At 37.0% G+C, this 14,682-nt stretch overlaps 1 protein-coding gene across 1 annotated transcript in view; it reads right to left on the reverse strand.

The window, feature by feature from the left end:
- LOC136858108 (C3 and PZP-like alpha-2-macroglobulin domain-containing protein 8) overlaps positions 1–14,682 on the reverse strand; it is a 589,070-nt gene that overhangs the window by 21,957 nt on the left and 552,431 nt on the right. The window contains exons 19-21 of the mRNA XM_067137410.2: positions 9,739–10,003; positions 6,709–6,839; positions 6,175–6,387 (exon numbers count right to left, since the gene is read on the reverse strand). Of these exons, the coding sequence (XP_066993511.2) occupies positions 6,175–6,387; positions 6,709–6,839; positions 9,739–10,003 (609 nt within the window). The remainder of the gene's footprint in view (positions 1–6,174; positions 6,388–6,708; positions 6,840–9,738; positions 10,004–14,682) is intronic.

Raw genomic sequence — 14,682 nt, forward strand, 5'->3', positions numbered from 1 at the left:
CTTTCATTATTATAAAATATGAGATAGAAGTTTGCTCTGTCTAGTTAGCTTTGTGCTTTCACAGGTGACCTTTTGCTACTTTTATGGCTATTACTGAATTACATACTATAAATCCCATGTTTGATCCATATTGATGGTTGAACTTCTTACAAATTGTCAAATTATGTTTAACTATCCTCCTAGTCAATATATAATATACCAGTACATCTAGTTAAGATGAACTTTCAATTAGACATGTTCAACCCAACATAGGGTCATCCTCAGTAAAATACATTACAATAATCTAAAAACATTAGACACACAATTGTATACAGTGCTTATTACAAAGTTTCTCCTTAAAAATTATGACAAAAAATATGAGGTGATGGTCATTAAAAAAGTTTTTATGCTGGAGGTCTTTTTGTTGTATCTTCTTTGTTCCCCTTGATGTATTTGAAATACATCTGTGCACTGTTGACTCTCAATTATTTTATTTAGTCAGAGGCTAATATATGTGAGTTGCTGTTAGGAGGAGTGGCGAGCAGCACGTCACAAATTTTGACTACAGGAGCACGTTAATCGAGGGCTGGACTCCACAGTCGGCGAGCACGGGAAGTTCAAGCGGGTCACATAACAAAAGTTAGTTTCATCATCAAAACTTTCCCTAAATGTTCCTGTTCACATTACTTTTAATTCTTAATTTGGTTTACATTATCCACATTACAGATTATGATTCAGATGGTTCAACGAACATATATTAGCCTTTGACTTAATATAATAATTGAGAGTCCACAGTGCACAGATGTAATTGAAATGCATCAAGGGGAACAAGGAAGTTACAACAAAAAGACCTCCTGAACAAAAATTTTTAATGACCATCACCTCATCTTTTAATTTTATCATGATTTTTAAGGAAAAAACTTTGTAATAAGCACTGTATACAATTGTGTGTCTAATGTTTTTATATTATTATAATTTAATTTACTGAGGATGACCATGTATTGAGTTGAAACATGTCTAATTGAAAGTTCATCTTAACTAGATTTATATTATGTATTGACTAGGAGGATAATTAAACACAATTTGACAATTTGTAAGAAGTATTACTGAATATTATTGGAAAATGGTTTTGAAGTGTTTTGAGCATTTGATGATAAAATGTTATGAAAAAAGGAATGATTTTCAGAATACTTTTAGAGGACTATGATAGAATTTAATTGAAGGAACTAAAAAAAGAAACTTTTTATAGGAGGAGATAGAGAATAGTTCAATTTATCATGAGAACTGGTAAATGCTCTTAAAAATTTTGGAGTAAAATTATAGTGTCAACACACTATAGTGCTTAATTGTATCCAGTTTATTGATTTGTCTCTATTCTTGAACATATACGAACTCACTAACTCAAGTAAATTCTGTTTAAGTAATTCACAAGATATCATGAGCACAAAAGCACAAATAAGCTACTGTGTTAACAAGCACTGCAGATGACACTTCATCCAGCTAAACTACCCAAACAGTAGACCTATTGTTGGTAAGTGTAATGTGTCATGTTCATCAAGACAGTTAGGAATGAGAATAATTGTTGTTATTTCCCACTGTGTCTTTGCTGGCGAGACCTAGTGTTTACAGTGTACTACTTCTCCTGGTATGGACTAGAATAAATTCGGCACTTTCATTGATCTCCTATCTGTCTCATCCTTGGCTTTGACAAAATGGAAGTGATTGAGGTTTGAATGATGGTAGTAATGTCATTCTTTATGCAGCCAGTCCCTGTTATTAATGGTGTGAAAATGTCGCTCATAGAGTGATTAGTTCATGCATTTTAGTGGGCTTGGCAGACTGATATGTAATAGCAACTTCTCGCTTACTGAGGAAAGCAATGGGAAACTACCTCCCTCCTCATTTTCATGCCTTTTCAGTGATGCCTAGGCTACCTGTGACAGCTGATGACAGAGCTGTTGAGGATCAAGCCAGCCTTCGGGCTATCACATTATACTTGTACTGTATACTATTATATTATGAGAGCTGGATGTTGGCTAGGCTTTAAGAAACAGTTTGCAAAACCTATACCCAAATTCTTGAGTTCTAGAGATACTAAATTATGATACCCTCGATAGTTTTACAAACTTTTTGTTAGTTTTGTCAGTGTTCTTTAGGTGCAGCATATATAGGGCAATCAAATACCTGTCTTGTGATGAGTTTCTGAGGTACAGCCATACTATACCACTGTTAAATCACAAAGTTACACAAAAATGTCATAACACAAAACAAACATCGAAATACAGTAGATGCAAATGCCACAATAGTAACTGGAAGAGTAAATGAAACACACATCAAACACGAGGGATAAGTGCAGACTGACACAACAATGGCACGGCGTGGTGGCAAGAGTGGTAGATGGGCTGTGCGCCAGATTCTTTGACCTGCGCGAGTTACAACGAGCGCGAGAATTTGTTAGATTTTTGATAGGCTGTTGTGTGAGCGGAAGACCATAACTGATATGAACCATTCTTTTTTCTAAATCATTACTGGTTCGAGTAAGAGTTGACTAGAGCTATTACCTTTAAATATTGACAAGTAAAGCAAGGTAGAAAATTATCATACCTGAATTTTGGCAAATTTTAGAGCACGTGTGTGACCAGAAGACATGAACCCATTTTGTTTCTTTTTTTTACCCTGTTTTATTCTCCCTAATTAGCAACTTTTCCACAGTATTACGACTTGGAAAAAAGAATTTGAGTTTTTTCGGCCCACCCTAATGTGCATCTCTTGCAAGTCTTCAAGTTTTTGATAGACACCTTGCATGAGTCTACTGAAAAGAATTGATTTGATAAGCTTGAAGTCCTTCGCATTGGTTCTGGTAGAAATCAGGAACCTAAGGAAGCTAGATCCCATCTTTTGACACTGCATATTTTCCTACTGGATTGTGCCCTGTATTGAATCTAAAGTTAAAGATGTCGGTGTTAGACCACCTTAGGTAGGCTTTGATACTTTTGCAGCCATGCCTGAAAATATCTTCCCCAAATTCCACCAACTGTACTCATGCAGCCTGGCTTGGTAGGTACTGCCTGGAATTTGATGTTTCACAATGCCATTTAGGCATGTACCCCATGGCATATACAGAAAAGTTCCTGCTTAAGCATTCAGCTATGCAGGAACCTGTGTTATGTGGCTCCCACCTGATGGGTTGTGGTTATCATACAGGCTTTTGGGAGTAGTCACACATGTAAAAGACCCTTTCCCAAGCTGCACACAGATTAAATTTTGAACATTTTACAACATACCCTCAGGAGGGGACCAGTAGCCAGATGACAGTCATCTTTCATGACAGGCAGCGATTACCTGTAGACATATTCTCACCCTTCTACCCACATTTCCATTGCTACAGTCCAGTTCCTTACCAAAGTTGCCCATTTTGTTGCCTTGTTCGACAGGCAGGGGATACCGTGGGTATCGCATTCAAATGGAGGAAGGGGATTTAGTACTATTTCTTTTACATCTATCTACTGTAGGTCTGTATATACCTCTTAAAGATCATTATTTTATCCTATACTCTCTATTGATGTCTGAGATACTCACATTCCACATGTCTGATGAAAATCTAGGATTCTTGGGTTCTGTCAATCCTCTTCCATGTCTGTCTGTTCACCTACATTTGCTAGATGTACTCAATGAAATCAAATTCTCTTCACTCTTTTCTGAAATGTAATCGAAGGTGGCATGAAGATTTTCCAAGGGTACAAAGGGCAGCCCAAGCATCATCCAGTCTGCACTGCTTGTGAACTGCACTTGATCTCACATGACCCCACCACTAAAGCCACTTCATGGATACAGCTTCATCTGTTGAGTTTATTTCTAAAGTAGCCTTATCTTCTCATTCCAAGTACACCTGCCATTGTTCCCACCTGTTTATACTAGTAATCGTTTTTGCTACTTTCATATCAGTTACTTCCAACTTATGAATAAAATATTCTGAGTGCACACAACTTTCACTCCCATACAGTAAAGCTGGTTTGAAAACAAACCAATGTAAATATAGTTTTGTCTGAGAGCTGACTTACAGAGTACCATTGATACCAATTGCGAGCTCACTGTATTAACTTTTCTGCACCTTGATTCCATTTCACTTCATGTACCATCATCCTGGGAAAACACACATCCTAAATACTGGTCCAGTTTTGTACTCCTAACCTGACATTCCATTCTCTTAGGTTTCTTCCCTGCTGACATCTTTATTTTGGAAAATGCTAATTTTTATATCATACTTGTTACACACTTTTCAAGCTCCAAGATATTAGATTACTGAGTTTTAGTACTGTCTGCCCCCTAAGTTCAAGTATCATAGACCGAATTGCTGAACTCCCGGAAACTGGACCCCTCCCTGCCATTTTATATGTTTTACTGAATGATTCATAAGAACTATAAATAACCAGTGGCGTATGCTGGGATCAAAATGTGGGCTACCACTAGACTTATGTTACCTCTTTTTGATGGTTGGTTTAGTGAACGTCAAGCCTTAAGCGCTTTGAGCTGCAGCCTGCTGTGTTGTCAAGGATGCTTGACAAGCTACTGCCCTTTCCTCTGCTACTGTCAATACTCAACACCTGGTCAGTAGAGATGATAGCCTAAGGTTTAGCAAATTAAAGTCCGGCTTTGTCGCTAAATGGATAGAATGCTTGCCTTTGGTTCGATGGCCCCGGTTCTATTTTCAGAATCAAACCCCTCATACTGTTAATTTCCCTGGCTTGGGGAATGGGTGTTTATGATGTCTTCACCATTCATTTTATCCTCAATAGATCACCACCAAGCCTATACAGATGCCATGTATTATTATTATTATTATTATTATTATTATTATTATTATTATTATTATTATTATTATTATTATTATTATTATTATTATTATTATTATTATAAAATAAAAGTGTTGAAATTTACAGCGGTCGTACCCATCATTCACTGGTTTATTAACTTTCTCTGGAGATCAGTGGTGGTGTCCGACCCATGAACACGGGTTCGTGTCTTCCTACAAGGATGTAGAAGTAACCGAGAGTGAAATACTAGCACTCTGTTATCTATATAATTAGTCAAAAATATGAGGTGAAGAAATATATACGATGAGTAACGCATGGTTGATAGCAGTGGCGATCTGATGGACCAAAGCCTAGGGCACCTATTCCCCCCTGGTCCCGCTCCTATCCGATGTACAGCAGTAAGCTACATGGGATGAGTCGAGGGGAGAGGGAGTCTGGGCTGCAATATCAGTCTCCGATGCCTTGCTCTCAGAAATACGTGCAACGTTTTGTCTCACTACTTTCAAGTTTTGTAAATGGAACAATGTGTCAGATGTTTACATTATAATGTGTTTTGGACTTCCATCATTCTCAATTGAGGTTTGGGCTTCACTGATAGCCTTGTTAGCCCTCAGTATATGCCACTGTAAATAACAGAGGTGGAAGATCGCAACCTTGTCTAGAACTCGTACTGGGTAACTACCTTGAACCAAGAACTCAACATAAATAACTTAGATTGCCTATAATAACCTGCCACTAATTCTATAATCCCTCAGCACAACTAACGTGTTTTCCTTTGGCACTCTGTATATGCCTTCTCTAGATCTACAAAATAATAAGAATAACTGTTTATTCCTCTCATAGCATTTTCCAAATACTTGATGCACACTGAAAATCTGATAGAGCAGGCCCTCTGTTATCTGAAATTGCACTGGTATTTATTCAGCTTACTGTCTACCATTGATTGCACCCTCATTTCCAAAATGTTTGTGAACACCTTGCTTGGTGTACTGATCAATGAAATACCTCAATAGTTGTTGTAGTTCTTCCTGTTCCCTTGCTTAAAGAGCAATTACTACTTTCATCCAATCAAAAGGTACATTATTCGCATTCCTTGCTAAGATTATTACTTTGTGAAGCCAATTTCATCCCTGCCTTCCCTCTATATTTCATATTTCAGGTCTAATTTCATCTATTCTTGCTGCTTTATGACAATGTAGTTTATTTACCATCCTTTTCACTTTTCAGCATCATTTTACATACAATATTTTGATTTCTATTTTGTAGGTCAACAGAAAAAAAAAAAAGTAACTTAAGCATGATAATGACCACGATAGTTCCCTTCTATTCTGTTTGTTGATGGAAAAGTTTGGTTCTGTACTAACTTAATTGAAACTTGTACCTGTACTGTTGCACATCCTGCACCTGTTGCATATACAAACACCTTTGTGGGTAGACTAGGTAGCTGAAGTTGCTGGGGAGCCATAGCATTCCTCAGTTCCAAAGTGTCTGTCAATTCCATGCCAGATGTGGCGAGAGACACTGTCAGGGTTCGATGCTGATCCAAAGCTAGCGCACTGAATGCTGAGAATGCCTTCACTGCCAGATATAGTAGCTGAAACAGTTTTACTCAAATTTACTATGTAAGGAAACAACAGGCTGAAATTTTGGTTTGAAAGTATAAATATAAATAGCATGAAAACTGAACAGAAGTCCATAATAGCAATAATTTTCACCAGTTTAGCTCTTAATAATCAAGTGAAGAGGGAAGGATTGGAACATATACATTGCATTTTCAGATCATAGGTACGGTACATAAAACACACAAAATTTAGACTTTGTATATCATCATGTCAATGATATATTAGAGGTCATTCGGTTCATTTTGTGCTAATGATACAGGATCTATTGATACTGAGCACAACACTATACATACCTCAATGTGACGATCCAGTAGATGTGAGCGGTAAAAAAGATATCTTGCCACAGGTTCAGCCGATTTCAAATCACCCAGCTTGGAGTATGTCATCAGCGTGAACAGGGAGGCTCGAAATTCACCCACACTTGCTATAATGTTACAGTTACATCCTATTAGCTACCTAGTATTAGACAGTTACTGTGAGGAGGTGGTGAAAAGTATACTTCACTTACTATTCTATACAACACAGGACTTTACTTTATAAAAATATAAAGTCATGAGATTAATGTGGTTCCATACTATTCTTTTTCATTCCATTTCCTTTTTAAAAGAAGACAGTCTTGGCCCTGTGCTTTATAGTATTTTCAATGTTGAATTGATATGCCTATAATTTCAAAGTTCAAATACAGGATGTCTTGCATTGGAACTTATGTTCTAATTCCCTCAATATCTCATTGACATTTTAATTCAATGTTGAAATTTATGGATTTATCATTAATTATGAATAGAGTATCAAGATTTTCCAAATATGAGGGTGGATCAAAAGGTAATGCAACATTTTTCAACAAAATATTTAGCAAAGAGGAAGAAAAAACTACAGGTTTTTCCTATTTTTCAGCTATGAACCAAGTCTTTTGAGACATTACTCCCATCACAATATCAAGTTGAATATACCTTGTTTATGGAACCATTCACTATGAGTATAGCATCCTATGCATGACTGATTTCACTTCTTCATCTGAACTGAAGCACTGACCTGCTAGGAAATTCTTTCTTGGTCTGATGTCTGGATGATTAAGTACCTTCCAGTCATATTTTTTTGGTCTGAAGAGGTGAAAGTTATTCCAAGGTCTGGACTGTTTGGGGGATGATAGTACCTCCCAGCCACACTTCTTAATTTTCGCATGAACAGAGCTGCAGCGCGGGGGCAACTTTCGCCTTTTTGGACCACTGAAGAAATACCATGCAGGTCAGTGTGTCGGTTCAGACGAAGTGAAATTGGTTGTGTGCAGGTGACTATGCTGTCAAGGAATGTGTTTCTATAAATGAGGCATGGTGTCATTGGGAGAAACCTCTCTAGAGACTTGGTTCATACATTGAAAAATAGGTATAACCTATGGCTTCTTTGCATAATTTTTTGTTTTACCTACTCATTAAATCATCATCTTCATTTCCCATTTCCAGTCTTCTGAGTCAGGTTGTGAATCAAGTTCTTCCACAGTTGTCTATCTCTCTACCACTCCCTTCCTTTCTCCAATATTTCTTCTACATTTACTCCACTCTTTTCTATACTCTCCTTCACCATATCCATCCACCTCATTCTGGGCCTTGCCTCTTTTCTTCCTATTATTTTCTCTGTAAATACTCAATTTGGAACTCTTATCTTCTTCCATTCTCATCATGTGCTATGCCATTTCAGCTTACTGGCCTCTATCTTGTCCTGCAGTTTAGGAAATCCAATTCTCTCTCTGATTTCTATGTTTCTGATCTTATCCATTTGTGTCTTCCCTATAATTCCTACAAGGAATTTCATCTTGGCTGCTTTCATCATATTTCATTGTTGTCCATGCGTCCGATGCATATGTCAAAATTGGTGTGTAATACATTGAGTACAGAATTTTCTTGCATTTCTGTGGGGCATCCCAATTCCACACTATACCTCTCACACGTTGGTAAAAACCATTGGCTTATTGATAGTCTTTCTAATTTCTTTGTTTATTTTTCCATTTTCTGCAGTTTGAAGTTTATTGCAACTTCTAATGGTCTTCTATTTACTTTAAATTCCCTCTTCCTTCTCTATTACCTCTCGTCATCACTACTGCCTTACTCTTCTCCACACTTACCGTATTTTCATTCCAGAATCCTCTATTGCCTGACTCCATAAAGTAACTTGTTTTTGTACTCTATTTTCATATTATTTCCATATTACTACATCAACTGCAAAGACTGGCCTTTGTCTCTGCTTCTCATTGTTTGTTTTACATTCTTGTGAATTTCATCCATGATTTCCTTTTCAAAGTCCTGTTTCTACATTTAACCATTTTATTTCTCCTAGTTTGCTCTTCACACTACATACATACTTTTCATACATTGCCTTAATCACTTATTTCTTCTTTACCTTGCCTGTCTATTCCTATGTGGGCATTCATGACTCCTATTATCTCCACTTCTTTACCTTCGATGCATCTCTCCAATTCCTCCAAAAACTCTTCTAGACTCTCTTCGTCATTATCTTTCTGAGGCGCATATGTTTGGATAAAATATTTCACTCCATTCTCCAAGCTAAGTCTGATTTTCATGACTCTATCATTTACCTGGCAGACTGTACCAGGTCGTCCCTCACAATAAAACCTACTCCATAATTGCAGTTTGCACCTCCACTCCAAAACAACAGGAACCCCTTTCTCAATCTCTTCTGTCCCTTTCCTTTCCACTTGGTTACACTCAGTCCCAACAATGCAATGTCCTTCTTTTCCACGTATTATATTAGTTCCTCTGTCTTGCCATGAAGGGTCAAGATATTTAAGGCTGCATTCTTCATCTCCGGTTGTCCACTTTTCACAGCTTCCCCAGGACCAGAACACCAGGAATTGCGCGTCGCTTTTGGGGGACATCCTAACTATTTCTGAAGCCTCAACTCACATTCAAATCATTTTATAGGCTATTAGTATGATGGGCTCACCACACCCAGAGTCATTTTATACCTACTGCCAGGATTCATTCATTAAAAATGTGCGTTACTTTTTGATCCATCTTCATAACAGTGTACTTTGGTGAGAATACTGTAGGATAAACTGTGAATTAAGATAGGGGTGATATTTACATTTTACTACAGATAAAGGCTACAGTCACTCATTACACAAATTTATACATGAAGAAGATATCTAATGATATTCCAAGCCCCTAATATGAAGCAGAAATAACAACAAGGAAAAAAAGAAAAATTTACTTACTGGAAATGAATTGTCAGCTTAGCAACTGTAGTAGATACAATGATTTGCACTACCCTTCTACAATAAGTGATATAGGTAGGGGAAGATGACTCACTCATGATAGGTTCCTTGTGATGTCTCCCAGATCCCTCTTCATAAAGCCAATCTGGAGCATCTCTGCTTGTGGGAGGATGTGTCCAGCCAAAATCTCCCTCTTCATTGGTTGAAGCATTTCTTAATTTGTCCAGTGCCATATGACTTAGCTCACTCTTCCCAAGCACTAATGCATATGTGAGAAGGGCAATTGAACTGGGTGATGTTACTCGGAAAAGATTCCTCTCCAGGAAGTAGCGGGCACGAAGCACATTCTCAGAGTCAACCTGAAACAATACGTGTATACCACCTTCCGTCTGTGTTCTTCTCATCATCACTACTCTAAATTCCATCACCTAATGATTATGAATGACATAACCTGAATACAGCCACCTTTGCCTTCCATACTAGTCCAAGTCCTTTCATTTCTAACAGGCTACCCACTATACATCTTAAATCAATATTAGTAAATTAAAACATATTACTAAATGAAATATTCAGAGCTTATGACAAATTTTTTTGAACTCAATTCTGACAGAGCTATATGAGCATACTAGAGTTTTTTAAATACAGGATCGCATTAATATCTTCTGTAGCCTATTATGGTGATATTAAATACTTACAACAATGACATAAAGCATGCACTTTCTAGAAATAAATCTTTATTTATAAGACAAAAAATACAGAAACTGAGCATTATATACTGTTATCAAATGTTTCCTGGAACCCAGAGCATATTTATTTGTAGTTGTTGCAACCAAATAAATCTCTTAGACCCACATTAGGTTTTCCCTTCTTGATGTCTAGGCAAGCAATGCACTTAGTAGGAATTCCACCCATAATGTTAGGTATTATTCAGTATTATTTGCTCCCAAAATTAACACCATTTGAGAAAATATTAAAAACAAATTTATTATTAACAGAACTATTCATGATCAAGCTACATGATAGTCTGATTAAAATTTACATGTATCAGGAATGAATACAGCAAAATATGGAATTAACAGTATATTATATTAAGCAACACAAGCATATGACTAAACCCCATCATAAGTATTCAAATTTCTTAAAATTATGCTACATCTAAAAAACATTATACTTACCATACTGAATTCTGTAGCTTTAGTCAAAATTTGCTCACATGTACTGAAGATTATAGAAGCTGTAGCATTTAGAACTATTCAATGTAATGTTTAGGCTAAAAATTACTTAACTATGTATTTCATGTATTTATATTAGTGTTTGTTAATATGTTTTCAGTTTATAGGGCCTAAGTATACAATCCTCAACATGAGATCCAGCGCAGGATATCTTTGACAAAAAAAAAAAAAAAAAAAAAAAAAAAAAAAAAAAAAAAAAAAAAAAAGACCAAATAAATTTAGGCCTGAAACCCAAGTGGCAGATTCCCAATCAGTTGTTTACCTGGTCTTTTCTTCAATGCTTTCGAAGAAGTTGGAAATTTATCAATCATCTCCCTTGGTAAATTATGAGGGTGGATCAAATATAAATGGGAATAATTTTTTAAAATTTATTGCATCAACTAAAAAAAATACACATATAGAGATCACTTTTCTACTAGTGTCCTGCCTTTGATACACATTTTCTCCATAGGATTGGTAAGTTTTTGATGCTGTCTTGATAGAAAGAAGTGGGAGTGTTGGGAGACAGTTGCGCATGAACTCTTCTACACTTGCATCATCATCAAACTGCTGTCCTCCTAGGTCTTGTTTGAGTGGTCCAAACAAATGGTAGTTGCGGGGTGATAAATCTCGACTGTACAGAGGGCGTTCCAGAGGTGTCCAGTGAATTTCCTCCAGTTTTTCCCGCATTAAAGAGGAAGTATGTGGCCTTGCATTGTCATAGAGAAGAATGACATTTCGGATCGGTTGCCGGCGTTACTTGTTGAAATATGCAGCTTTTGCTTCATCCAAAAGATGACAGTAATAGGCTGCATTAATTTTCCTTTTTTCATGACAAAACTCCACCAGAAAAATGCCCACAGAGTCCCAGAAAACAGTTGCAAGAACTTTTCCAACAGACATGCATATTTTGGCCTTGACCGGACCTGCTTCGTCTCTCACCGCCACTCCATGCTTGCTTGCTTTGACTCAGGGGTGTAATGATTCACCCAGGTTTCATCACAAGTCAAAATACGATGCAAGAAATCCTCTCCTTCCTCCTCATAGTGACTCGGGGGTCTCTGACAAACTTCCTAGAGTAAAGCTTTTTGTTAGTGGTTGAGAAGATGAGGATTCCCCAATAGACAATTTTCTGAAATGGAGTTCATCTTGGAGGATGGTTTCACCTGTAACTTATTCCTATGGCTAAAACAATTTGAGAAATTTTTATTTTCTGATCTTCACCAATAATGTATGAATGGCTAAAATGTTGTCTGTAGTGATGATTGTCTGTGGTCTCCTTTCATGAGGTTCATTTCCTGCAAATTCTCTTCCTGCCACAAATTTTTTTTCCCACTCATGCACTCAAGTCTATAAAAGTGTTTCTTCGCCAAAGTGTGTGCAGAGCCGTTTCAAAAGTTTGGAAGGTTTGGTGCCCTCGTTTGCGAGAAAATTGATATTGATGTGTTGCACAACAGATATGTGCACCTTTTACTAACTCATGGCATACTGAAGCAACCCAGCTCTCCACTATCATTCGTGCACGCAAATTCCATCTCCAGACACCCCCACCAACATCCTGACAAAGTCCCGCCTCAGAATTTTTGCTAACAGCAGCGGTACATTCAAATTCCCATACATAATTGATCCACCTTTGTATTCCAATCCCTAATGCCAAAATTTGTCCTCTTGAATTATATCTTTATCTTCATATTATGATCTTTTCTACTTTTGAAAAGTTCATTCAAGCTTGTTTACTAATGTTATTCTACACAGTCTCTTTACTGACAGCTCAGAACATACCGCTTATTTAAGCAGCTTGTCTCCTTACTCCCAAGTCTTCCAACCCCAAAGTTTGCACCATTTTTGTAGCACTACTTTCTTTTTGTCGGAAATCACCCAGAACAATCTGAGCTGCTTTCCTCTGGATCTTCTTCAGTTCTTGTATCAAGTAATCCTGGTACAGGTCCCATACACTGGAACTATACTCCAGGGTCTTACCAGTGACTTATGTGTTCTCTCCTTTACATCTGCACTTCTTCTACAGCTTTTCATGCGCACTCTTGCGGTTGTGGTTGTGAACTGTGCTGCATATGTGGATTTGGCCATGTTTTATTGCCAACCCTATGCGGAAGGATATATTCATTATTGCAAGTTTCTGTTGTCCATGGGAGTGTGGTGTGTTTTATGTGTGTGAAAGGGAGAGTATTATACAAACACAAGCAACCAGTCCACGAGCCAGAAGAATTAACCATACATGATTAATATCCCCAACCCGGCAGGGAATATAACCTAGGACCCTCTTAACCAAAGGCATCGATGCTGACCATTCAGCCAAGGAATCTGACTCCTTTACATTCTTACTGCAACTGCCAAATACCATCATCACCCTATGAATGGATCTGTAATCTTTATTATGACCTTGTTAATGATATTACTTAAATGAAATTCTTATATCAATGCCTAGGTTATATAATTACAGTGATCCCTATGAGGTACTTTCACTCTACCAACACAGTAATTTAAACTGAGAGGACATTTTTTGTCGGTGAAATTTACAACCTGACTTTTCACCTGTTTAAAATCATACCACTGTCTGCTGTCCATCTCACAACAGTATTGAGGCTTTTTGCAGTCACTCACAATCCTCGTAACTTATTTATTACTCTATACACTATAACATCATCCGCAAAAAGCCTTATTTGTTTTTCCAGTTCTTTACAGATCTATATATTAAAAACAGCTATTTCCAGGTTGTCCGGTCATTCTACCTGGAAATAGCTGTTTTTAATATATAGATCTAATTGTACATGTTTCGAGAAAATAGTCCATTCTCTTCCCCAGTGAAAATAATTCTCTAAAAAACATTGATGACTTGATTAAAATCACAAAATACTCTTCTCTCCAAGCAAACACATAAGTGCACCACAGACACAGATGCTGGGAGTAAGATGACATGAAACAAAGGGAACATCCTCCCACTCATTTCAATCCAGATATTATGAAATAGCTGTAACACATATTGACTACCGAACTCCTTAATATACAACATCTCTCATTTTCTCCATCAGTCTTCATATTGACTAAAGGATGTTCCCTCAGATCAACTATCATACAATAATGTAATGAACTACATCTGCTAAATCTAAGCTCTACACACTGCATGAACATTATATTTCTTGTATACAGTTTAAGCATATCGGTACATGCTTATATAATTTGTGGAGGATGTTTTTATAATTTTCTGGTGCATAGCAAAATTTAAGTCCAATTTTACGAGCCTTGAGAACACTTTTACAGACAGCAACAAACTGTGATATTTTATACTTTTAAACTACGTTGAAGAGTGCTCTTATAGTTATTAAGGATTATTTATGTATCAAGCCGAGTAGAACCCACCTCAGGGTCAAAACTAGTATTAGTGTTTAAATGTGTAAAATTTAAGATTTGAATTTATATCTTTGTATATTGATCAGGTACTGTGGAACATCCCCTCCCTTGAATTTAAATACTGAATTTCCAGCTTCTGTTTTGTACTGCAATGTATAACAGTATTTTAATCAATAACACTGTGATGGAGATGATATTACTATCACAACTCATACACACAATAAATACCTAATGAAGACAAACTACTTGATTAAATGACATAATTGTGGCCAATTTTCCTGTCCAGGCCCATGAAAGTATTAACCTTCCTGCTGTGTGTTTGGAGACCATTAATCCCTCTTCACACCTCTCTGTGCCATAAATACTCAGATGCTTGGCAGCAAGATTCTCTTAACTCATTGAACAGACTATAGTACAAGGAGATGGAATCTAGGAGCACAGAGTGCTGTCAAGCTTGG

The sequence above is a fragment of the Anabrus simplex genome, chromosome 1 (genome assembly GCF_040414725.1).
Source record: "Anabrus simplex isolate iqAnaSimp1 chromosome 1, ASM4041472v1, whole genome shotgun sequence".
In the NCBI taxonomy this organism is placed as follows: domain Eukaryota; kingdom Metazoa; phylum Arthropoda; class Insecta; order Orthoptera; family Tettigoniidae; genus Anabrus; species Anabrus simplex.